The sequence below is a fragment of the Heloderma suspectum genome, chromosome 6 (assembly GCF_057233095.1).
Source record: "Heloderma suspectum isolate Gila_16-S chromosome 6, 16-S_ref, whole genome shotgun sequence".
Classification (NCBI taxonomy): Eukaryota; Metazoa; Chordata; class Lepidosauria; order Squamata; family Helodermatidae; genus Heloderma; species Heloderma suspectum.
Genome location: NC_139463.1, coordinates 103,967,001 through 103,992,826, shown reverse-complemented (window position 1 = coordinate 103,992,826; position 25,826 = coordinate 103,967,001). Strand labels below are relative to the sequence as shown.

General features: G+C 46.3%; 2 protein-coding genes across 8 annotated transcripts in view; both read right to left on the bottom strand.

Moving 5' to 3' along the window:
* LOC146342230 (integrin alpha-X-like) overlaps positions 1–2,474 on the bottom strand; it is a 52,222-nt gene extending 49,748 nt beyond the window's left edge. The window contains exon 1 of the mRNA XM_084805956.1: positions 2,387–2,474. The gene's annotated coding sequence lies outside the window, so the exon portion shown is untranslated. The remainder of the gene's footprint in view (positions 1–2,386) is intronic.
* An 847-nt stretch (positions 2,475–3,321) lies between these two features.
* LOC146342229 (integrin alpha-X-like) overlaps positions 3,322–25,826 on the bottom strand; it is a 63,270-nt gene continuing 40,765 nt past the window's right edge. For 5 of the 7 annotated variants that reach the window (XM_084805959.1, XM_084805962.1, XM_084805960.1 and 2 more), the window contains 13 exons: positions 24,138–24,269; positions 23,268–23,341; positions 21,408–21,549; positions 18,749–18,862; positions 17,432–17,511; positions 16,832–16,915; positions 16,425–16,503; positions 14,995–15,102; positions 14,665–14,745; positions 13,989–14,105; positions 11,539–11,631; positions 11,190–11,300; positions 9,850–10,886 (listed from right to left, as the gene is read on the bottom strand). In XM_084805959.1, coding sequence (XP_084662085.1) covers positions 10,755–10,886; positions 11,190–11,300; positions 11,539–11,631; positions 13,989–14,105; positions 14,665–14,745; positions 14,995–15,102; positions 16,425–16,503; positions 16,832–16,915; positions 17,432–17,511; positions 18,749–18,862; positions 21,408–21,549; positions 23,268–23,341; positions 24,138–24,269 — 1,347 coding nt within the window. In that variant the 3' untranslated portion in view covers positions 9,850–10,754. Of the gene's footprint in view, positions 5,723–9,849; positions 10,887–11,189; positions 11,301–11,538; positions 11,632–13,988; positions 14,106–14,664; positions 14,746–14,994; positions 15,103–16,424; positions 16,504–16,831; positions 16,916–17,431; positions 17,512–18,748; positions 18,863–21,407; positions 21,550–23,267; positions 23,342–24,137; positions 24,270–25,826 lie in introns of those variants that run through there. The other 2 variants (XM_084805961.1, XM_084805963.1) reach the window with 2 other exon arrangements.

Sequence of the window (25,826 nt, the reverse complement as noted above, 5' to 3'; positions counted from 1 at the left end):
ATTTACCTGGAATAGATATTAATAGATATTAAGCTAATTGGCCTGTAATTTCATGGATCCCTTTCTTAAAACTGGTGTTCCATTGGCCACTTTCCAGTCTTCAGGTGGGTATGGGGGCTCATCTTAGGGACAAGTTACATATTTTTGTTAGAATATCAGAAATTTTACATTTGGGTTCTTTAACAATTCTTGAATTGCTACCATTCAGATCCAGTGATTTCTTAATTTTAAATTTGTCAATATGGCCTAGAATGTCATCTTTTGTCATTACTCTCTCCCTCAGTTGTTCAGATTTGCTTCCTTAAAATATCAGTTCAGGCATAAGTATCTGCCCTCCACCTTCCTCAGTGAAGACAGAAGCAAATAGTTAATTGAGCTTCTCCAAAGTCTCCTTATCTTTGCCTTAGTGTACTTTTAACACCCTTGTCATCCAACGCTCCAACAGCCTCCCTAGCTGGTTTCCTACTTCTAAGGTATTTTAAATAATTTTGAATTCTTAGTCTTAACATTTTTAGCAATATGCTTCTCAGATGCTTTTTTGTTTGTTTGCCTGCTTGCATTTTTTATTTTCTGCTTGCATTTCTTTTGCCAAGTTTTGTGTACCTTTTTGCTCTTCTTGGGCAAGGCTTCCATTTTCTGAAGGAAGTCTCCTTGTCTCTAATAGCTTCCTTGACAGCTCATTAACTACACTGGTGTCCTCTTGGGCTTGATAGTACCTTTCCTGATCTGCAGCACACATTCTAGCTGAGCTTCTATTATTGTGGTTTTGAATAACCCCCAATGCATTTTGGAGAAATTTGATCCTCTTGACTCTCCCTTTAAACCTCCTTTTTACCAGTCATTTCTTAGAAGTTCCTTCTTTTGCAGTCAAACATGACTGTGTTGACATTCTTGGCAACTGTCCCCTTACATACATTTAATTTGATAGCAATGTGGTCACTGTTTCCAAACAGGACAACTACATTTCCATCTCATGCCAGGTCCTGGGCACCACTTAGGATTAAGTACAGGGTCCCCTACATTCTGGATGGTTTCATGACCCATTGTTCGGGTATCTAGAAATTTTACCTCATAACTGTGACCTGAACATACATTTACCCAGTTGGGTAATTAAAGTCATCGATTTTGGTCACAGGGGAAATATTTTGGTCACAGGGGAAATAGTATGTTCTGGTACTATTTACTTTAGGGCTTGGCATTGCCACCCACAAGGATCGCTCTCCCAGGTTCAGATGACATGACAACCCATCACGGTTTCAACAACCCCTAGAACAAGACTTGGGTTGTCAGGTTGGCTTGTTGCTGAAAAATAAACCACCCTGTGGAAAGTGGTCCAGATTCAGATGACATGACAACCCAGCATGGCTAGTTATCCACAATGGGTTGTTGTGTTGTGCAAACCCAGTCATTGGCTGGGTTCAGATGATCACCAAGGAAAACAACCCATGGCTTTTTGTAGGGGTTGTGGTGTGGTTTAGAATCCAACCCCGCCATGCACTTTGCCGGGTTTGGATGACACAGTAAGCCACGCTGCAGCATGGGTAATTAGGAAAATGGTGGGCGTGCAAGCAGCACATGTAGGGCAGGGAAAAGAAGCCATGGTGGTTTCTTTTCCCCCACTGATCATGCAAACCCAGTCATTGCCTAGTTCTACCCCATCCCCATTTGGATAAGCAGAAACATTGGATAAGCAGAAACGTATCTTCTGGATCCCTATCCCTATCCCTCACCCTCATATCCTCTAGATATGTTTCACACTCAGCCACATGCTTGCCAGCAGCTGTCAGCTTTCCCTCAGGGGTCAGTTTAAAACTGCTCTACCACTCTTTCAATATTAGGCCCCAACAGTATGGTTCTGTTCTGGTGCAATCCTACGTACTGTTTCTCTTGATGCTTTCTCACCAGGGCTGAAGTGCTTCATCATCTGGGGCTCCCCCTCAGATCTTCTTTCCAGACTTTTTTCTGGCCTGTGCATTTGCTTTACAATCAAGCCTAGTAGTTGTTGCAGCAATAGCAGTGTCCTATGTTTGTAAGATTGTGACATTACTGCGGTAACTCTCTCTACCCTCAGTCAGGAGTTCCTTCCACCCAGAACATAGCTGAAGGGGAGAAAAAATAGCCCTGCTTTTCAAGGAACTGGCCCAAAGCAAACAACAGCAGAAACCTAAAACAAACGGACCTTACTTTTTGTAAACATTCCTCTCTCGTGACTGTTTTTATTGGTGTGGGGCGGGGCTCTTTTCTCCTCTCCTCAATGGCAGGCCAAGACCACACCCATTCCCCAGAGTGGACTGACTGCCCCTGAGACCTGTTTCCACAGGCACTGCTTCTTTCACACACCTGCCTTGCTGGATGATATGTGCAGGAAAATGGAAATTCACCTTACCATTAATTTCTGTTTCAGCCCCTCACAGAAGGCATTCCTTCACTTCGGGATGGCGCCTCCTTCTGGGTCATGTAGACGGGGCGAAACTGTTGCTTCTTCCGAAGGAGGAGCTGCCTAGACCTCCCAGACTGTGCCGGCAGGGCAGAAAATGACTTCTCCTACCCCTACTAGAAGGAAAGAAAACGGAACCTACGCCCCGGGCTTAACAATGAAAAGCAAGTGAAAACACGAACCAACAATACAAAAACAAGACACCATCCCTGGGGGTCTCTAGCTGCCTCCCCACATGTGTGGCAGCAGCAGTTATAACACACAATAATCCCGACACTCGATAGAATTACTGTTCCCTGAGGATGGGTGGGAGGAATACCCTCCATGAGGCCCTGAGAACAGAAATTCATGATAAGACCGATTTCCGTTTTCCCCAGAGGCTCACAGAGGACATACTCGAGGAGTAACCAGTCGGGCAAGATCGAAGGGGTGTACTCTAGGGCACCACCACCATCTGTAAAGCTTTTCACGCAGATGCTGTATTGACCGATGCTGCACGATCTATCTTATAGTGTTTCATAAAAGTGTGGACCGAGGCCCATGTGGTGGCCTTGCAAATGTCCAGAACTGGCAAGTCCCCTTTGAAGGCTGCTAAAGCAACCACCCCTCTTAAGTAGTAAGCCATGATCCCAACTGGAGGCTCTTTCCCTGGAGCCTGATAGCTCAAAGCTATGACCTCTTTCAGCAACTATGAAACCGAGGACTTAGACACCCTGTTCCCCAGTGTCTTAGGATGAAAGGAAACAAAAAGGGCTGGAGAACCCCTGTGAGCCAAGGCCCTGTCAAGGTAGAAGCGCAGAGCCCTTCTCACACCCAAAGTATGCCAGCTCCTTTCCTTGGGGTAGTTGGGCCTAGGACAAAAGGAAGACAAGGAAATCTCCTGTGACCTATGAAAAAAAGTAATTCATTTTAGGGAGAAAAGACATTTCTGGATGTAAGAACACCTTATTGTCATGAAAAGTGCACAGTTGCGGCTCTGTTGACAGTGTCCCCAACTCACACCAATGTTAAGCATGAGCAATTTCAGGGAATATATGGCCACAGGTCCAAAGGATTTCCCCATGAACACAATCAGCACCCAGTTAAGGTTCAAGGTGGGGAACCAATGAACCACAGCAGGGGGCGAGGTAAGGAGGGCAACTCCCCTCAGAAATCTTTTCAGATGTGGATGGGCTGAACTGGCAGGCTGGCCCAAAATGGCAAGCTGGCCCTCACGCCCTAAAATACTACTCAGTGCTGATGTTTGTCCTTTCATGGTGTTAGTATTAAGTCCCAAATCTAAACCTGCCTGGAGGAACCCCAGGACCTACTGAATTCCTCCTGGGGAAGGAGAGCTTCCCTTTCCCTTGTACCACTTCAGAAAAGACTGTCATGTAGCTTTATAGACCCTATTGGTGGAGCTCTGTCTAGATGACAATAGGGTCTTCAGAACCCCTGATGGGTAATCAAGCTTGGCTAACCACTGCCATTCAGTTTGCAAGCTGTCAATTGGTACAACACTGGATGAGGATGAAGTATTGGTCCTTGAAGAAATTGGTCCCTGCTGTGGGGAAGATGCCATGGGTTGTGTACTGACAGGTTGACTGGGTCCAAGGACCAGCGCCGTCTGGGTCAGTGTGGAGCAATTAGGATCACCTGTGCTGCTGAGTCCTTGGTCTTGTGAATGACCCTGGAGAGAAGCAGGATTGGTGGAAATGCTTAAAGGAGCTCCTGCAGCCATTCTTCTGCTAGAGTGTTTGTTCCTGCAACCCTTGAACATGGAAACCTCAAGAAGAACGGGGGCACTAGAGTGTTTTCCTGGGAGGCAAAGAGATCCAGGATGAGTTGGCCGAACCGGAAAATCAGTGCAGTCTGGTGGCTGTGGTCGGCCAACCCGCCCATGGGGGTGTGGGGACACCTGACACTCAACCCCCTTCTAGGGACTCTGGGTGAAATAATTCCCAGTCCTAGCCTAGATTCAGAGAAGGGGGGAGAAGTATCAAAGAAAAAGAGAAAGAAAAAAATAAAGAACAGGAAGTTAGCTAACAACTGGAGCTGGGCTTCTTAGGAGCACCAGCTCACTCAACCTTATGGCTTACTAGGCAGTAGGCAGAGCCACTCTAGGAGGTCTAGGTAGCTCCTCCCTTGGAAGAAGGAACAGTTTGGCCTTGCCTATGTGCCCCAGAAGGAGGCGCCATCCCAAAGTGAAGGAATGCCCTCCCTGAGCCACTGGAGAATAGAATTTTTCTGGAATTTGATATTTTTTGCACTACAGGGGTGGATGTGTTACGATATTTATCATTTGCTCTAACAGTGAGTTTGGGTGGTCAAGTGCTTATCACTTTGGAAGTGAAACAGGGCCACCTCCAAATAGACAAGTGGTTCTTTACATACTCAAGGAGCTCCCTACATAGGCAGAAGTATATTCATTTGTAAATCAAAATAATTGGGTGTTTCTAACAATGGCCTGACAAGGACCTATGCTCATTGACTTCCAGGACCTAATAGAATGTGGTCTGTTGAAGTGGGGGAGGGAAATGATGGCGGGGCGGGGGACGGACGGACGACAGAATTCACCCGCTTGAGCTCTAACAACATATAATGCCTTGGAGGGAGGATTAGAGTCTGGAGGATGAATGATATGGGGTTTAAAAAACATGCCAAATGGAGAGGTTTCAGGGAAGGAAAAAGGGGACGTCCTTTTTCTTTCTCACTTTCCAGACATTCCCTCCTACCCCCACCCTGCTATATAGCAATAAAGCACACAGGTTCTGCACTCGTAACTAGCCCTGAATGTGAGCCCTTTTGTGCTATAACGTACATCAGAAGAAAATATTGGGAAAGAAAAAATGTTGTCTTTTTTCCCCTTTCTTCCCCACAAACCCTGAGCAAGGCTCCTGTTCCAGACCAGCTGGAGTCTTGATCAGGAGCACTCCTCAAGGGCTAGAAATACACTGCAACCATATGCTGTGTGTCTCCACTTCTTCCTTCTTATAATAGGGAACAACAGGGCTGGCCTTTCTCCTACTGCTGCTTGTGTCCCTTTACTTTCAAAATAGCAGGCTTCTGAGCTGAGTCAAGCTGCATTCTGTCCCACAAAAGTCAGACTCGGCACAGACGAAAAACAGTTGCAGTTGTGGTGGCAGCAGGAGAAGGCGGGGGGTGGGGGCAGAGTTGCTTTTTCTGGCTTCAGGTAGATAAATGGCCAGTAAACCGACGAGGTGGGAGAAGGGGCTGAAGCCATGGATGATAGGCATTGTAATCCAACACATCTGGAGGACATCAGTTAGGGAAGGGTGATCTAGCCTGTGTGGACAGAAGCAGAAGAAAGCTTATCTTGTTTTGTGAGTTATTGTTTATTTTCCTTTCCTTTAAGGACTGTTATTCCTCAAGGCTTGTGGGAGTAATGTATGCCTCAGTGCTGTCAAACCGGCTTATCACTTGCTTATAAATACAATGAAAGCACAGTCTCTGTTCTCTCTCTCTCTCTCTCTGTGGGAGAATTCTTGGCATAAAACTTGTAACACTTCTAATACCAAACTAGGTGGTCCCATGCTTGTGAGCTGGGAAGCAAAACAGGGCCACTCACTTACCTGGGGGAGTCTCCAGCTATGCAGAACAAACATGAGAAATTAAAAGTTCACAAATTAAAATAAAAAATGGGGGAGAGACACACACACACCCGGCTTACGGATTGTGGAGGATGCCAGATGCGGAGGACAGGCATACAGGGTGCAGGTATATTGGTGTGATTGAGCCCCTAACAGCTTATGGGTTCTTAGGCCTCTTACCACTTTGAACATAAAACAGCCTTGTGAAGAAGGATTAATTAGAACTGGAGAAAAAGCACTTCCACAATTCCCAGTTAATCAACCTTCCAAGGACTCTTTAATCTGTATAGCGGACAGAACCCCTAACAGCTGGGAGTATCCCAGAAGGAGTGAAATTGGGGTCTGGGGATGCATGCTGGTGTTAGGGATGCTTGCTGACCCCAATTTTATGCTTTCAAAGTCTTCCATATGCTGTGGAGAAGCAGAACTCCACTGTACCATTCAGGTTCAGGGCTACCTAGCTCTGAGCCTCAGGAATCAATGCCAAATACAGTTGCTTTATAGCACTAGACTGTTGAGGCGCAGGGCTAGTTGAGCAGGAAGCAACTTTCTAACCTCAAAGCCCAGCATTCGCACCTTGTTTGGGAGTGGAGAATTTGAGTCATTTTCCTCGTGAAGTGAACCCACCATACCCCATGAGTCCTCATAACTCCTAACTTGTTATTTCCTGTTGTTCTGTCGTCTTTTTACAAAATAAAGTACAAGTATATGCTCAGAAAAATGTACTTATGAATTAAATTGCTGCTGGAAAAGAAGAAAAAACTCAAATGAGCAGGAAATTCTGCCATTATCATCATATATACTCCTCACAATCTTCAGGCTGTGAGTGCCGTTGCTCATGTAGCCAAAATGGCACCATCCACACACAAGAAAGAAGTATCAGCAAGGGGACTGGCGTACCCCAAGATTTGCAGAAGTCCAAAACAAATTCAGGGAAACTTAAAGGAGGGACCCCGCAAAACAGCTCAATGGAGACTAAGCGTGCTTAGCGTGCATAGAATCCAACTGATTGTAGGAGCAGAACGGTAATAGGGAATTGGGTGGATGGGGGAGTGGAAGGCAGCATCCCAAACAGAAGTACTCTGGACTACAACATTTTGTTGCAGGCCTCACATGTTTATGCTAACAGCAATCTCAATTATCCGAGTGCGAGTTCTCATGTGGCCGAAACGGCAGCATCCATACAGAAGACAGAAACACCAGCAGGCTCAGGGAACCCAAAGTTTGCAGGAGTACAAAAAATATTATGCTTCTACATACCATGACACTGTGGCAGGAAAGAGGGAGTCTGCATCTGCCACTGGCAGGCAGGTGAAAGAGTATGCTGATCTAATTTAGGTGGCACAAGGTAGGTATCAAGGCCAGCTCTCATGCTGAAGTGGAAATCTAAAGGACTTTCCCTCCCTTGAACCTGCTTGGTACTTCCGTTTCTGATGCTGTAGAACCACAGCAGTGAAGGATGGATGCTGGACCTATTACTGAGCAGTGTTAATTAAACAATGGAGTGGGGCCCTTTTGTAGTGAAAACAGTTTGTTCTGTGTTTCTGCGTTCCTGGGTGTGGGCAGCTAATGATGTGGAATGAAGGCAGGGAAGGTTGTGACACCACAACTTATGCTGGGTTCCACCAGGCATCACATGGCAAGTGTGAGGGAGCTGGAACTAGATATGTGGCTGCCACATTCTGTCAGCAGGGGAGAGGAGGACTGGGATAGGCTCCTAGCAAAGGACCAAGTGGATGCTTCACCTGTAGTGATCAATGGTGGGGGAGAACTCATTGCAGCCCACCCAGCAACAGGGCCAAATAGCATAAATTGGGTGAGGGGAAATGTAAGGGGCATGAGAGATGCTCTTTTTTCGACAAGGGTTCCAAAGTGTCTTGCAAAATGGAAAGAGTCAGGGGGACAGAATGAAAATCTGAAGATGCCAGTTATATTAAACAGAACAACCCACTGCTGAAGTAGCTTGTTTCCTCTGAGACTGACCCTCTTACGGCACCAGGGGGCGCCACAGAACAAAGTGCCTGGGGTTCAAGAGGAAACACGTTCAACCTAGCTGCTCCTGTTTCAGCCACAATGTCCCCTTCCCTCCTTTGCCAGGGGGAGACATTTCTCTGTGACAAAGAAGTGCTGGGAGAAGCCAAACACTCCTTGGGCTGCTTTGGAGCTAGCACAGTGGAAATAGGCGAAATAACGGGATTGCTGGGTGGATGTGGCAGTTGGGGCTCCAACGGAAGATGAGAATTGAGGAGCTGTGTACATGTTCCTGGGGAACAGGCGTTCTATCAACCAAGCATACAACCAGGTGAGCCTACAATTCCCTCACCCCCTTCACCCCACAGCCAGGGGCGCAGGCAGCTGTTGTGTCCCTATATAGCATTGTTCTTACTGATAACACAACCTCCCTTTCTCCTCTCATCATGGCAACTGTCTGCCTCTCGGTTTATGCACAAATCTTGGGGGGGAGCATGTTGGGCTTTGGTGCTGGCAGCCAATGCACACAGGAGTGCCGAGTGCCAAGGGCAAGCCCCCCCTCCCCCCCCAAGCAATATGACAATAGGTAAGTGGACATGCCCCAGCTTTTAGTGACACATACTTTTTATATGCCTGGGGCTTTTCAAACTGCGTTCCTAGGATCCTTGGCATCCTTCAGACGCTTTGTCAGGAATGCCTTGAGAAGGAGATCAGTAATGGTGGACAACTTCCCATCAAGATAGCTTGCTTACCACTCCTGGTCTTCTCAAGCAATGTACACAAGAAGGGGAGTACTGGCCACATTCTAAGGTGCACATCTGATTTCTATGAGGCAGCTAAAGCCCCAAAGGCCTGGCCAGCACCCCACATACACTTGTTTCATACTAGAACATGCCCTGGTGTCTTCTGCAGTGTTTCTCCATCGCTAAATTGATGTGGTATGGTTTGCCTGGGGGTAAGGAAATGTGAAAGCCACTGACATATTCTGATACAAGCCCCACTTTGAGTCCACTAGCCCTAGAGAGCCACAAGCAAGGCCAGCAGCAAAGAGGTGGCTTCCAGTTAAGGCCTAGGCAATGTTGTGGACTTCCCGGGTCCAGTGCCTTGTTCATCCAAGCATTTCACCCTGCAATTCTTAAACACTAAAACTGTGAACATCAGAAATTCACCAGGTGTTTGTGCTCTGGGGCTTTTGTGGGGAAGCTGCACAGCACATCCTAGTAAGATGATATAGTAGTTAAGTCTGTGTTGAAATTTCACTGGAGTCTTATATCTGTATGAGATTTACAGTATGAGTAAGACATTTTCAACAGAATTCTTCCACACTTCCTAACATGTTGACAATGCTATCTAAACTGGTTTGGCACAGTTTTCCTCACTTTTGTGCCTCCCTGTTCCTCCCACAACATTATTTGCTCTCAGTTGTCCATCCGATCCTGGCCCTTCTCCTTTCTTATACTGTAAGAACCCAGAGTTTACGTATTGCTAGCTCCAGATCTCTCATCGCTGCCAGCTCAGTGGCTTCTACATCAGTCAACAGCATCAAATGTTCTGCATTGTGCAATCACAGTCAGTGCATATTATATAGTTATATGAAATCATGGTGCACAGCATGTACCATGCACACAGCAAGACACAGCATGCAGTGACATCATCACATAATGATAACTCCCACCGACATCCAACTCAGTCCCAACGAGTGACCTCCTGCTACCTTGGTCACCCATCTATGAAAAGGAACCTGTTAAGGGGCCCAAAGAAGGTCCCGAGATCTATCTCTGATAGGGTCAGGGAAAGTGCAGGGATCAAGCAGATAGATGCATGCCCAGTTCCCATTTATAACATAATAATACATGCTTGTCTATTACAGTATCATTTATTAGCTTCCTATCAGGTACCAAAGGGAACAAAAATGTATTTCTCTTAAACACATTTTGAACAATGATTTCTATACCAACAGTTTCTATTATAAATAGAAATAAAAATCCTCCACCATGTTATACACAAACCACCCATCTCATATGGTTGATCACATTTCCAATATTTTGAAATGATTCAACAAGGCCTAAATAGAAAAGAACTAGAAAAACTCCACCATTTCTGGCATTATTGGACTCTAGTGCACAAATGCTTATGTCATAATAAATGAGAAAACTAGAAAAATAGATTCCCCTCTTAAAGTAGGATCTGGACCAAAACTCATCTGAGGCAAGCTTAGTTTGACATCCTCAAGGGCATTTTGCAATCCTAGCAACCCACAAAAGTAGACATACATGTGTCTTGCAAAATGTGATACATTACACTAGGGATCACCTGTAATAAACTGTGATGCTATGTTCCTACTCACATGGCTAAGTTGCATACATCTGATAACCTTTTTTTATTTTTAGCAAACAAAACTTGCTTTGACCTGACCTCATGTTCTCCAAACATGCAAATGTGTTTGTGTTTTGCCACCAGCATGGCTCCGTGAAGAAGTACAGGAAGGATCTCTCGGGTTAAGGAGAGATGCCACAAGATGTGAAGAGGGCCACTAGCTTAGATAGCTTTTAAAGGGGATTAAACCAATTCATGGAGGATGGGTCAATCAATGAGCCATGATGGCTAGGTGGAACCTCCATGTTCAAGAGCACTGTACCTCAGAATATTTGTCACTGGAGAGTAACAGTGGAGGAAAGCTGTTGCTCTTAAAAACAGGCTTGTGAGAGGTACCTGCCCCAGAGTGCCAAACAGTCTCAAGGTGCCCAGGAGGGTTATTAGTAGACATTGTCTTCCCTAGGGGAGGAGGAGTCGATGCCTTGTGGGGTGGGATTGGGGGGATTGGTGTTTTCATCGCCAGGCCCATCATCATTCATCATCTCCTTATACTGACGCTTAAAGAACCCGATCTAGAGAGGGAGAGAGAGAGAGAGAGAGAGAAAGGGAAGCAAGTGAAAGAAAAGACAAAATCTTAAGTCTGTAGATGCTGGCGTCCCCAGAACAAAGGGCTTCAGGCCTTAGTGCATCATTTCTAAGAAGAGTGGAGCTGATTGGTCCTTTCCTCAAAGCCCAGAAGTCTGGAGATCACCTACTATGAATATGCACAGAGAGACACTCTCTCCTTTGTCACTTCACCTACATTAACAAGTCCTGGTGATAGGGCCAGCTCGGATTGAGCCCCCTGCCCTTTACCTTTAGAAGCTCCAGCTCACCTTGTAGAGGGCTGCTGCAAGGAGAGCCAGAAGGACAAGCCCCCCAATGGTGCTGCCGATGATCACAGGCAGGTAGTTGTAGACCTCTATGCGCTCCACTGCCGTCTGTGCCTGGGGTGGGAAGAAGGTGGGCAGAGCTGGGCTTAACCCAAGCACCCTGATACCATTCACTAACCCTGGAGAATCCCCTCCCTCCGAGTGCTGGGGAAGGAAGCCTGGGTGCACGGCCTCTGCCCTTGCCTCCCTCAGTAAATCCCAGACTAGATGCCCCTTGCAGAAACCTCAGGAGTTTAGGTCCCAGGTGTAAGCACTGAGTGACACTGATGCTATCTTTCTTTATCCCCCATACCTGGGTCTGTGCAAAGCCCTCCTTCTCTGTGTATTTTTTCTCGTCGTAGGAAATCTGTGCAGAACTCACCAAGGTCACTTTCTTCTGCTGGATCTGGGAGAGAGAAATAAATTCCCCCAGAGAGAGGGGAGGCTATTTGCCCAAGAGGTTCCATCAAGCAAGAATCAATAATTAAAACAGGAATTCTTTCCCAGGCACTGAGAAGCTCCTGGCTCTGGGGCTGGAGCAGGACAGCATGTTAACTGTTGGGAGTTACAAGAGTATATGAGTTGTATGTTGTACAAAGTAGCTCTCTTTTTAGTGAACAGTACTGTGACTCCATTTTGAGACACAGTCAAAAAGCCAGGCGTCTTCATCCCCAGCCTCAGCAAAGGTGGGAGAAAGGCACAGGAATGGGGCTGAGAGTAGGGGTGTACAAACCCCACTCACCTGAGTCTGCTGGGGGGTCCGCAGGGGGGGGGGCAATCCGTTCTTCCCCCCGGAATCCTCCCTGGCCGGCTCCGCTCCGCGGCGAGTCCGCGGAGCCACCGGCTGGGTCCATCCGCTGCCAGACTTCCGTCCAGTGCCGGTCTGCAGATGCAAATGGCGTCCGGCGTAGCAGACGCCATTTGCGTCTCTGTCCCTTTGCGTGATAGGCTATATAAATCTTTACGTAGCCTATCATGGCAAAGAGCAGGGACACAAATGGCATCTGCTACGCCGGACGCCATTTGCTTCCGCAGACCAGCAGTGGACAGCAGCGGATGATCCGGACCTGGCTGGCGGCAGGTAGGATCCAGCTGGCACGAACTTCGCGGGGTAGTGGCGGTGAGTGGTCCGTTCCGCCACGGACTCCAGGGGGCCGGATTCTAAAGAATCCAGCCTCATTGGAGTCCATGGCGGAATTCTCCGCCATCCCTAGCTGACAGCATCATGCAAGACTAGATCAGGTAGTTCAGTTTCTGATGAACTTTTAAAACGCATTCCCCAAAGGCAAAGGTGGGGGTAAAAATTCAGCAAAACATGAATGTGCTGGATAGCAAGAGTGATATCTGCTAAGTTACCTAGTCAACTACCTGCAAGCTGTTCCTATTGCTGCACTCCAGCCTTGAGACCTGTTGTTAAGACAGTCATTAGCATGTAAGGCCATCTTTTGTTAAAAAAACAGAGATAAAAAAACTCCAGCAAGTACAGCCATCATCCCCAAGCACCCTCTTTTGTTATATGGGATGACAGGCCAGCAAGGTCTTTACCCCATAGCAAGCAGCACCATTTCCAGTGCCCATGAGCAGCGTCTGGTTCATCGGAGTTGTGATGTCACAGCTCTTCTCTGAACTGTATAAGAGCCCTCAGTTTGGGGCAGCCAGAAGTCCCCCACTCCCCCTCGTCCTAGAGGCATGGGGCCATGCTGTTGAAATCACTAGGTGCCCTACCCTGCAAGGGTAAGGTGCCACACTGCTGCTGAAATCACTCAGAGTCTCTCCTCCCAAAGGCAAGGCTCCATGCTGAAGTCACTGAAGCTTCCTTCCTGCTGGAATCACTAGGCTGCTTGCTTGCCACAGCAAGGTGCCAGCAGTGGGTGCCTTGCCTCACCTAGTCAAGGCTTCCTGGTTTCCTTCCTCTTCACCTGAGACCAGGAGTGGCAATGCTCACTAGTTCTTGTCTGCAGGAAAGGGCTTCAGCCCAAGGAAAGTTGTATTGCTTTTGAAGGTTCTTAGTAGCCTCCACTCCCCCTTTCCCTTCAGTGCATATGTGTAAGTATGCTTCCGGCCATAAGAAGACTCCTTCCCACTGTCTTGAAAACTACTTTTCGGCCTGGAGCTCAGCTACACCAAGAATGCAGCTAATTTCCCCATCAAAGCATAACTTGGTGAAGGCTGGAGCTTCCCCAATTGGTCTAAGTGTTAACAAATCTATTTGCTCAGCTGATTCCCCCAAAACCATTTTGTGCATTTGAATCTTTGTAAACCGCAATACATGTGCCATTGTGGTATTATCCTCTCCAACAATGTCTGAGTGTGGATCTCTTTGGGTGGGAATCGTCTTCTCAGCCACAGACGTTCTGATTTGCTGGTATCTAAAGACTCCTTATAAGCAGGTGTGTAGGTCTTGTTAGAATGTGTGAGACTTTGTACACGGGTCTAACTGGAGCAAATTACATAACAATGTATAAGCTTAAATGCATGTTTGTATATGTTGCAGGCTAGCGGCTGGTTTCCAGAGGTTAACTGAACATTCCACCTGCTAGTCTGTTGTGACAGTTTGTATGACAGTTTTGTTGATGTCTTGCTGGCTTGGGGGCTTATCTTTTCCCCCCGGTGTTAAAAGATTGCTATATTCATTAGCAAAGGTTTTTTTGTGGGTTCTTCAGCAGCACGTTCAAGTTACTTGCCAACGTTAACATCTTCCAGGTCAAAAAACTTCCTCCCCACCCCTCTTTATTTCAGTGCCCCCAGAAGCAACCTCTGTACCTGAGTTGCCCACTGGAAACTGATGTCCCCCTTGATCCTGAACTCCAGTGGCTGTTTTCGTAACTCCAGCAACGAAATGTCACAACGGATCACCTTGCAGGAGGCCACGGAGCAGTCCTGAATGAGTCAGAAAGATACCCCTGGGTCAGTCTAAGTGGAAAATTCATAGCTAAGTATAATGATTCTTAGCCAGGGCTGTGTGTAGTCCTGTAATTTCAATGCTGGCTGCAGAATTCAACATCCTGAAAATATCTACATTAAGAAAAGATAAAAGCAAGTCTCTAGCCACTATCCATGTCAAGAGACAATCTGCAAGTCCGCCTAATATGTATAATGTTGATGCACTGCACAATTATCCTGGAGCAACTGTTTTTTAAATTGAGCACTCACAATCCTACCTGTGCAGCCATCATTGAACCAGTATATACGGTGACTCCTCTCAGCCACACCTATGGAATGCAGCAATTTTCTAGCCATCATCCATGTCAAGAGACAATCTCCAAGTCTGCTTAATGCGTATAATCTGGACAAATTGCAGGATCTTCATTCTTTTTTAATTGAGCACCTACAACCCTATATATACTGGCCACACTTGAACCAGTATATATGGCAACTACCTATGTAATGCAGCTGACTCTGGAGCGAAGCTGTGAAAACAACACTGCAGAGCACTCACCAGAAGGAGGGGCAGCTTCTCTCCTGGAAAATCCTTGACGCCTGCAGTTTCTCTTTCCAAGATGCACTTAGCGAGCTGAGGCTGTAGAAGAAAAACATCTCAAGAATTCATACGTGGGAGCAAAGGGTGGACTGCAAGATATTTTGCTTCTCAGTGGTCCCAGCAACAATTCAGCCCCACATCAAGCAGGCAGGAGCAGGAGCTGGCAGTGGGATAAAGGATGTTTTTCATACCCAGTTCGTGTTTCCCAAGGTAGGGTAGGCAGGGGAGCAGGGGCACTTCCTTGGAGTTGCCAGGGGATTGCAGCAGGGTGGTAAAGAATGAGCATACCTCGGAGGAGATGACCTGAGACACGTCCCACACCTGGATCCCTTTCAGTTTCACAGGGATCTGAAACATCACCGAAACGGGGATGCTTCGTTCACGGAGGTTCTTCACCTGAAACAAAACCAGATTCTGCTCAAGGTGGACAGGACACATACAGGTCCTGCATCCCAGCGCTGATCGCATTCCTCACCACTAGAAGCCTGTCCTCTCCCTGTCCCAGCATGAAGGCCTGGTCTACATGCAACAAAAGCGGGTGGTAGAATCCAAAGTGGTAGACTACCACTTGAGACTGCAGGTGGGGGCAGTCACATTTTTTAATCTCCCCTGTCTTAAAAACTCCACACAATTTGAAAACCAGCATGTCAGGCAAAGGGCTGGGCTAGAACATTCCTCCTTATATGTTAGTTTTCTATTAACAGGGAAGGTGTGTTTATTTATTTTATTACTATTTAAGGATTTTTACTCTGCTCTTCAGCCGGAAAGGCTCCCAAAGCAGCTTACATGAGAGAAAAAAAATGGAACAAGATGGTTCCTGCCCTCAGGATTACAATCTAAAAGCTATGGTACAAAAGGAAACAGAAATGGGATGAGAAGAGGAAAACAAACAAACTCAGGCACCCGTTTTTAACATGATTACAAAGTGTGTGTGAGCGTGTGCGTGCGCATGTGCTTTTACATAAGGGAGCATGCAAAAGCAGTATTTCACCTGTAGCCCTATGTGGTACATCCACTTCTGAAACCTCAGTAGTTGCCACCTAAGGCCTGGTCTACACATGCAGCAGAATGAAATAGTAAAAATGACTGCACCATTGCAAGTAGGGGATATCATTTTTAATGCTCCCTCATGTAAAAGAAACGTCCTGCATGTAAAAACAAAAACAAACCTGGGGAAAGGCTCTAGCCCAGGTTGTTCCTTGCTGTGCTAGTTTTCTACTTGCAGTGAGTTGTTGTTTTTTTTATAGGAGAACATTCAAAAATGTGACCCCCCACACACACACCTCTAACCTGAAGTGGTACAATCCATTCTACCACCTCATTCCCAGCCCTAAGAACAGAACGCATTCTCCAGCCCAAATCTAACCTACTCTCTTTATGGGAGTATTCGCACTACAGGGTTCAAGAGTGAGTCCCACTTCCTTGGGAACTGGTGTGTGTGTGTGTGGGGGGGGGGGGTAGCTAGGGATCCCTAACAAAAAATTATCAATATCCCAAAGTACAGTTTCCTGGATTCTTGGGAAAAGCAATGGCAACTCAACACGTGACATGTACGTAGGAACTCTGCTTCTAAGTATCCTCACTTTCAGTGCATTAGGCTTCACTGCACTGGATAGGCTGTCTTAGATGAGGTCCCATTCTTGCCCATCATTCCTCTGTTACCCCTCCCTGCTATAACCTCCCCTCACAACCACCAGGTCATCCTCTCTGCTTTTCACCTCGTATCGATGTTCCACGCTCCTGCTGGCTTCCTCCTGGCCAGCTGTGAAGTTGACATACTTGGTTGACTCCTCGGTGCTGGGAGGATAGAAGAGAGAAATGAGCAACGGTGGAGAAGGCTGAGGATGATAGGAGATTTCAGAGGCAGTGCCCTTGGAGGAGGGGGGTGGTCTGTAGAAGGGCATTCAACATGCTCTGCTTTCTCCCTAAAAGCTCACTGGGTGACTTTGGGCCAGTCACAGACTCTCAGCCCAACCCACCTCACAGGGTTGTTGTTGTGAGGATAAAATGGAGGAAGGAGGAGGATCATGTACGCTGCCTTGAGTTCCTTGGAGGAAAAAAGGCAGGATAGAAATGCAATAAATAAATAAATAAATAAATAAATAAATAACTCCTAGCCACTTACGTGGTGACAACGATGTACACAGCATATTTGACAGGCAAGTCTGCTTGGTGAACCATATCCTTTGTGATGCTGCCACCATTTTCACTGGACAAGTGGAAAAGAAGACATAAAAAAAAAAAGAATGGAACACCCAATTCACATGGAGGGACTAGCCAGACTTTATAGCTTCACCACCAATCCCACATAAACAGAGTGTGGCCCCCCAGGCCGACCAAAGGCCGCCCCCACCCCTGTAGTTGCAGATCAATACTGGTGGGCAAATTGTCTTCAAGGGAAGCTTCTCTGCCATTAGTGATCTTCCCAGTGTGGAGCCCCTGATAAGCTCCCAAGGAAACGCCAGTGTCCCCCTGGAGCACGCTTTCAAAGCCATTGCAGTGGAGGATCACACATTCCAGGGCTGAGCCCACTGAAAAAGAGAGACAGGTTCATGGGCCCTGAATCAAATCACACCTTGAAGCACCAATCAGATCTGTCCCATAACTCTTCCTCTTCCCAAAAACCTGGGCTTTGTTTTACACCACCAGGCTCCATTGCATCATCAGAAACACCGAATCAGGTTGAAACATATTAACCCACAAGGCCCAGCAGTGCGAATGTCACCTGTTGGCTCTGGCCATGATCCGCAGATTGTCCCCTAGATCAACATCCGGGGAGACATCAAACGTGGCAACAAAGATAGCCTGAAACATGCAAACACATAGAGAGTAATGTGAATGAATATTCCCATATGTGACATTTTTAATGTCTTCCTTCAGCTGTAGAGAACAAGTTTAGGTTCCTCCCGGGCTCATGCACTCCCCACTCCACTCTTGTCCTCTGGGGGAGGAAATCAGAAGCTTCTGTTTCTGTTTTAGATTAACCACAGTTTAACATCTCATCCGAACACTAAACTGCGGTTAATCTTCACTTGTTAGTGAAAAGAAGCCCGCTTTATAAACTATGGTTTGATGTTGACTTGTTTCTACAAACCAGGGTTAAGATAAACCACAGTCTTTCTGGGTTTAGGTGAAATGGCAATGCTGTGCTTAATCTAAAATGGAAGCAGAAGTTTCTGATCTCTTCCTAACAGCTGCTTCAGAGAGGAGCAGGGAGCACCTGAGCCCAGGGGATAGCTAGCTTTGTTCTCATAATGCCAAACCACCCCAAAAGGCTATGCTTACAACAGGCACTCCATACTCCTGCTTGCCTTATCATGTGCAACTGCATTATATTGAATCAGACCACTTACCCAGTTTGGCCAGCCCTGTCTACCCTGGCTGGCAGCAGCTTCCCAGGGTCTCAGGCAGGAGCCTTTCCCAGCCCTGCTAGCTGGGCAGCCACTTAATTGATGATGCTGAGGACTGAATCTGCAATCCTCTGCATACAATCCATGGGTTCTACCACAAAGCTTTACCACCCTTCCATAGCCTTCACTCGTCCCTACCCTTTCAAAAGAGCAGTAGTTTTATTTATTCAGTTTGATTTTCAGTGTGAAGGCTAATGTTAAAAGCTCTTATTCTTATCTTTAGGGTGGTGGTGGGGGATTATTAAAATATTGTTCAATGCCATTCCAGAGTTTATCTCTAGGTTAAGGGAAAGCACATGGTACAGCCCTTCTCAGGCTATATCGCTTCAAATTGCAGGTGGTGGGCTGCATGTTTGAATCTTCTCTGCTCCTTGCATGCAGAAAACTAGAAGATCAGCATGAAAGTTAGGCCAGACCCCTTCCCCTTGACATATGAACTTTCCACAGGCAGGAAGCCTGTTTGATTTGGAGGGAGCATTTAATCATGCAATGTCCTGCCAGCTCACTGAAATGGTAGCATTCCAAGGGAATTCTACCACCTGTTTTTTCTTAATATTAGATCAGCTCTAAGCTGATGTGGTCATCATCACATCTCATGGCAATTAATTATAAGAAGATAAGGGGGCCCCTACCTCTCCCCCACTCCAGAAAATGGGGTGGTTGACATTGCAGGTGGCATTTCTGTTGGCATCTTCTTCAGAGGCAGGAGCCGAGTGGCACTTAATGCTCACAACCTTCCTGCTGCGCTGAAAAGGGTGGTGCATCCAAAGTTCATGAGAGTGTAGGACAAGACATCAGTAAACTCCCATCACCCCTGCTCTTTCCATGTGTTAATCCAGAACTGAAAGAGTTAACAAATTTTTCTAACAGAGAACTGAAGAGGCTGCTTCAAACTACAGATAGCTAATTTGGTCCAGAATGGTTGGATAGTCTGATTTTGGGGAAGACCTACAAGAAGCCCTCTTAAAGGACCCCAAACTCATATTTAAGAAGGCCCCAGACATATATTCTGGATCCTTCACCCATGGGCAAGAAGACTTGTGGCTTTATAATCTTATATTTTATATAAGAATATGGCAGTGTAAGGCTTATTACTAGAGATCTACCAGATTGATTTTGCTCATTTTTGTTTTAAATTGAAGCTTGAGCAGTGTATATCTGCAGAAAATGTGGAAACTTTGCAAAAAGTTAAAAGCTTGAGCTTTGGGTAGCTTGGGAAGGGAGAGGAATGAGGCAGAGGGAAGGTTAATGCATATACTCCACACTGTCCATATAATGTAACATGTGACACAGTGTGTGTATGCATGTGTAATAATGCTTACTCCTGTGAGCTCTTAGAGTGCTGGGCCAATGAAAGGACAGGCACAGAATATTTGGAAAGGGGATGAAGAAAAGTCACCTGGTGATAGCTAGAGGAGGAGACAGAGAAGCTGAGGAGAAAGAGCTGAAAGGACACCAGAGGGAAAAGAGAGAGAGAGAAATCTTGCACCACGTGTTTTTGATCTCAAATTTCAAGAAATGGTAAAATATCTTTTTAAAAATAACATCTTTGGTTTGTTTGTTTTCACCTTTGCCAGTTTATTTGTAGTACAGTTATTTAAAAAGTGTAAGGTTGTTCCAGTTGCAAGGGAAACAGGCAAACATATTTTTATCCAATCATTCTCAAACAACTAGCCCCCATGGTGACATGGGATTTGCACTAGTAATTAATGTTATGGTAATGTAACACCTTTGACTGAAAGCTGACAGAGAGTTTGCATTGGGAAACTACAGCAGGCTTTCATATGCTGTGAACTTGCTTTCTACAGAGCAACAGCACGGAAACAACAAGCTCTATTTTGGTTCAATCCTCGCACCTGATGCATGCTCAGACACAAATTAGGAGTAAAAGTCTTTGCTGACTAACTTGTGTTATGCACCTGTGATAAAAAGGCATACTGAGACAGTCCTCACTCAATGCCCACTGGTTTGGGAAGCTGTAACAATGGTATGAATAATGGTTGGGAAGAGGTGTAGATGACTGAAGAGGGCTGTGAGTTCAAGGAAGACAGGGGGGGGGGGGGGCATCAGATAATGTGCCCAGATGGGAGACCTTCAGAGAAGATTTCGAGAATTTCCAGATTAACCCATTAATGATAGTGCCGGAGATGTTCCCAACCATTTTGTTGGGAGACAGGTACACAACTCACTTCTGATTGGTGAATGGGTGGTCTCAGCACCCACACACCTAATTTTTGATTGGAGGATGGCCGTCTCATCCTTCACTAGGGCCCCCCCACCTCAAAGTTATAAAAGTTCAGATAGCATGAACTCACTTTACTTGCGTTTGTCACTTCTACTTGCCTCCTCCTCTGATCTACACTGGACCACCAGACCCAAGGATTTGGGTAACTGGAACTTTTGGGATTGCAGGCTTTATAGTTTAACTTGCAAATAATTTTAACCCTTTACTTTTGGAAGTTAGGTCTTAATAGTATTTTTTTGAACTCAGGACTTTGTCTCATTTCTGAAGCTGGGACTTGGAATCAATTCCAAACTTAGAGTAATCTTAGAACCAAACTTGGTTAGCCCTTCTAATCCCAAATGTGGTTAACCCTTTAACTGTCACTACAGTATAGGTTCTAGAACTAAGTGTAAGGTTTAGATTTGAGATTTTAGAATTGATGCACCAAAAATCAACCTCTTAGGTTCTGGAATCTTTTTTAATTAGACTACTTAATTTTCATTTTTAGACATTGGTTTTTTTGCTGTAGCTTCTGCATTTCACTGCATAGGTGCCAGGTTCATCCTCTACATGCCCAGAGGAACTTAATGATTTACCTTCATTTTTTTACATTCAAGTAGAGTGCAGGAGGAAGTCAAGGGGAAGTTAGAAAATGTAGCATGTTTTAGTTTGGCTTTGGAATGCAAGTAGAGTGCAGGAGGGGTTGCGGCGGATTCATATCTTCCAAGCAAACTCACCTTGGAGCTCACTTTGCTATCTATATAATGCCGGCTATGACAGCTGAAATCCTTTTAGTTAACCTCAAATTTAAGTTATATTCTCTTCCATAGTGTGACAAAGAAGCTTCCAAATTATGCTCATATAACCACCACACTAATTATGAGATGTTCTTAATTTTCTGTAATTTTCTTAAATAAAATAAAGAGTTTAATGGATTTCAGATTTCTTTTGAGTCTGTGGTGATATTTGCCAGTGTGGACTTTCCTTAATTACCCACTGGGGCACTTCGAACCCAATTGGTATAGTTTTTGAACAAGATCTCCCTGCGTCCCCTCTGCTCCACCTACCGGCAGCAATGTGACCTTGCGATAGGACACCCCTGCAGGGTAGAAGAAGCTCAGGGTGGTGCTGTAGGAATCCTCTCCGTGGTTCCAGATAGATGCTGTTACATTCAGCTCGGGAGTCTGACCTACAACTAGCGTGCCAAGGCTGAGTGGGAACAAAAAAAAAGTGGGGGGAAGAAATGGAAGCAGTGACAGATTTTACTTTCTTGGGCTCCAAGATCACCGCAGACGGTGACTGTAGCCATGAAATTAAAAGACGCTTGCTCCTTGGGAGGAAAGCTATGGCAAACCTAGACAGCTTAGTAAGAAGCAGAGACATCACCTTGCCAACAAAGGTCCGTCTAATCAAAGCTATGGTTTTCCAGTAGCAATGTATGGCTCTGAGAGCTGGACTATAAGGAAGGCTGAGCACCAAAGAATTGATGCTTTCGAACTGTGGTGCTGGAGAAGACTCTTACGAGTGCCCTGGACTGCAAGGAGGTCAGATCAGTCAGTCCTAGAGGAAATCAACCCTGAGTGCTCATTGGAAGGACAGATACTGAAGCTGAAGCTCCAATATTTTGGCCACCTAATGCGAAGAGAAAACTCTCTGGAAAAGACCCTGATGCTGGGAAAGACTGAAGGCAAAAGGAGAAGGGGACGACAGAGGATGAGATGGCTAGATAGCATCACCGATGCAATGAATATGAACTTGAGCACACTCCGGGAGAGGGCACAGGACAGGAAGGCCTGGCGTGCTATGGTCCATGGGGTCACGAAGAGTCGGACACGACTGAATGACTGAACAACAACAACAAATGTAGCTTTTCAAAAATCCGAGAGCTTTAGGCCCTTCTGCCTGACTCCAGCACACTCAGAGTACATATATTAATTTTTGCGTTCAAGAATATTAAGCAAAAATACTAAAGTGCTTCATATTGCCAGATGTCATGGCTGAACACTTGAGGAGAATGTAAGAGCTGTGCTGAGCCAGTCCAACATTCTGTTCCCACATTGGTTAACCAGATGGCCCAATAGAAAGCCCACAAGCAGGACATGAAGGCAATAGCACCCTCCTGCTCATGTTCCCTTTCAACTGAAATGGAGAGGCATACTGCCTCTGATACTGGAGGGAATATATAGCCGTCATGATTAGCAGCCATTGATAATCTTTGATATAAGTGTTCTATTCCATTTGCAACTTCTATTCATGGGGGCACAATGTTATGGTGGCTCCAATCCTGTCTGGTGGGACATATCCAGAAGATGGTGCTGGGGGACTCCTGTTCTGCCTTATGATGATTGAACTTTGGGGTCCACAGGGTTCTGTCTTGTTCCCTATGTTTTTTAATGTCTCCATGAAGCCACTGGGATAAGTCATTTTAAGGTTTGAGCTAAAGCAGCCTTCCTCACCTTGGTACGCTCCAGATGTTTTGGACTACAACTCTCAGGATTCCTTGGCCATGCTGGCTGGGGCAGATGGGAGTTCGTCCAAAACATCTGGAGGACACCAGGATGGGGAAGGCTGGGCTCAAATGCCATCAGTATGTAGATGACATGCAACTCTACTTCTCGTTCTCTGCAACTGGTCCCAGGGAGGCTGTGGAAACCTTGAGCAGGTGTCTGGAGGCAGTTTTAGGAAGGAAAACATTTATGTGTTTTCTTATATCTAGAAACACGTAAGTGAAAAAATAACTCACTCAAAACAGGAGATAGGGAAGCTCTGAGTATCCCAAAAGCACAGAAAAATGTCCCCATTATAGTGACCCTCCCAAAGCCATGAGAAAATGAAATGCGGGTCTGGGGGCCTGATGCCCAGACAAGCCAGGCATGTTGTGGATAACAGAGAGGGCAAGACAGAAAGAGAGAGAATGTTTTTCCTACCCTGAAAAAGTAAATGACGTTCGTAAAGTGTCTTCACATTTGCCATCACTGCCACAGTTCTTCTCAAAGGGGAGCTACAAACAGAAGGCGGGGGGAGAGCGAAATTAAGCACCAAGCATACACCGCCCTGATGTAAGGACCTGTTCCTTGCCCCATGCTCTCCTTTGCTCCACCCTCCTCCCAACCTCACCACCTCCTTTGCCCGTCTTTTTACATGTATCAAACCATTTGTTTTCCACTGTGTTTGCACAGTACCTTAAGGCAACACGGTTGTCAGGATGAGGATGTCAGTGGCAATGGCAATGGCAAGTGTACACCGCATACAGGCAACATGTAGCTGGTAGGCAGGGTCCTTGGCTCCCACTCCCCATGGGGCCTCTCTCTGATTCGCCTCCCTCCCCCCATCCCACTGCTCAGCTGATTAGGGCTGGAAACAGTGCAGGAGTGCACCATTTGGCACATTCTTCAGAGGTTCCCAGGGCCAAGCAGAGAGATGGGGAGCTGCACGATGGGTTCTCAGTGCACCAGAAGCGGAGGATTAAACCTCCCCATCTGAGCCTGTTGAGATGGAAAGGGAAGGGTGACTGAGTGTGTGTTTGCTTGTGCATGAGAGAAAGGAAGTGAGAGTGAGTCGGGGGAAGACTCTGTGTGTGGGGTGTGTGGGGTGTGTGGAGGGGGAGGCCAGACTGCATCCACTGTGGCTCTGGACACGCCCAATGCTGGCATCCAGCCCACTCCCCCCACTGTCACATGTAGCCCTCAGGGGCCAAAGGTTTGCCCACCCCTGCCAGACAGGAAAGAGAGGTGAGGCCTATTCAGCTAGGGATACTGCTAAAATTTTGCTGGTTTTGCAATGCTGGACATAGTCACCTGTGCCATGTAGATCTGTTGGGACTCTTTGCTCAAGATGGGCTGGAGTGCCCTGAATTTTGGGATGGGCCTCCCTGTGAGGCTGTAATTGAGCCGCAAACTGATGGGGGTCATGGTATCCTCAATGCAGATCTGAGAGACAGGGCACAGAAAGAGATAATCATTAAAAATGCGTTATGAATGCATACAGAGGTCCTTGTGCATAAAAAGTTTTTTTTTCTCTGTATGATAATATCAAGGAAGGTCTATTTTACATACTATTTCTCAACCCAAAAGATAGATGCAATCAATAGTGAATACTATTAATATTTCAACATCTTCCCCAGCCCCTTTTTTCGTCTTCTTCCTAAAAAAAAAAAAAGGAATGGGGGGGGGGAATTCCCTGATACTTTCAGATTTCCCAAACGTTTATGTTTCTGTTCGGTTTCGAGGCAGGACAGAAGAAAGCTCCAGCAGCAATGCTCACATCAGATGTATGTGTGTGCTTTTTAAAAAAGCCTGTAAGCCTGAGGACAAGTTGTTGTTGTTTATTCGGTCAGTCGCTTCCGACTCTTCGTGACTTCATGGACCAGCCCACGCCAGAGCTTCCTGTTGGCCGTCGCCACCCCCAGCTCCCCCAAGGTCGAGTCTGTCACCTCCAGAATATCATCCATCCATCTTGCCCTTGGTCGGCCCCTCTTCCTTTGGCCTTCCACTTTCCCTAGCATCAGCATCTTCTCCAGGGTGTCCTGTCTTCTCATGATGTGGCCAAAGTACTTCAGTTTTGCCTTTAATATCATTCCCTCAAGCGAACAGTCTGGCTTTATTTCCTGGAGTATGGACTGGTTTGATCTTCTTGCAGGCCAAGGCACTCTCACAATTTTCCTCCAGCACCACAGGTCTATCTTCCTTCACTCAGCCTTCCTTATGGTCCAGCTCTCGCAGCCATAGGTTACTACGGGGAATACCATTGCTTTAACTAGGTGGACCTTTGTTGTCAGTGTGATGTCTCTGCTCTTCACTATTTTATCAAGATTTGTCATTGCTGTCCTCCCAAGAAGTAAACGTCTTCTGATTTCCTGGCTGCAGTCAGCGTCTGCAGTAATCTTTGCGCCCAGAAAGACAAAGTCTGTCACTGCCTCCATGTTTTCTCCCTCTGTTTGCCAGTTATCAACCAAGCTGGTTGCCATAATCTTGTTTTTTTTGAGGTTTAACTGCAACCCAGCTTTTGCACTTTCTTCTTTCACCTTCATCATGAGGTTCCTCAGCTCCTCCTCGCTTTCAGCCATCGAAGTGGTATCATCTGCATATCTGTGCTGAGGACAAGTACTGTTGTATTTTTACTGATCCGCACTGGGAGACTCTCTGGCTGAAGAGTGGGCTAAAAATGCTTTGAGTAAACAAACAAACAAACAAACAAATGCTGGACTATGTGCTTTAACAGTTGCCATATTTCATATCCTATCAGGGCTTTTTTCATGCCTTTAACATCACAAGATATGACCAGTGTAGGCTTTTGGCACCACAGAGATAGAGTGGTGGAGAAGACTGCATCAGCTGGGCTTCTGCCTGTCATGCAGCCCCAAGCCAGGAAATAAACTTGGCAATTCTAATTCTGCACCGATATGCGCTAAACCAGCCATGCAGACAAGCCTTAGCATTTTGCAAGGAAAAAAGGTAGTTTGTGGCGTGTGGTGCTCTTGGCCACAA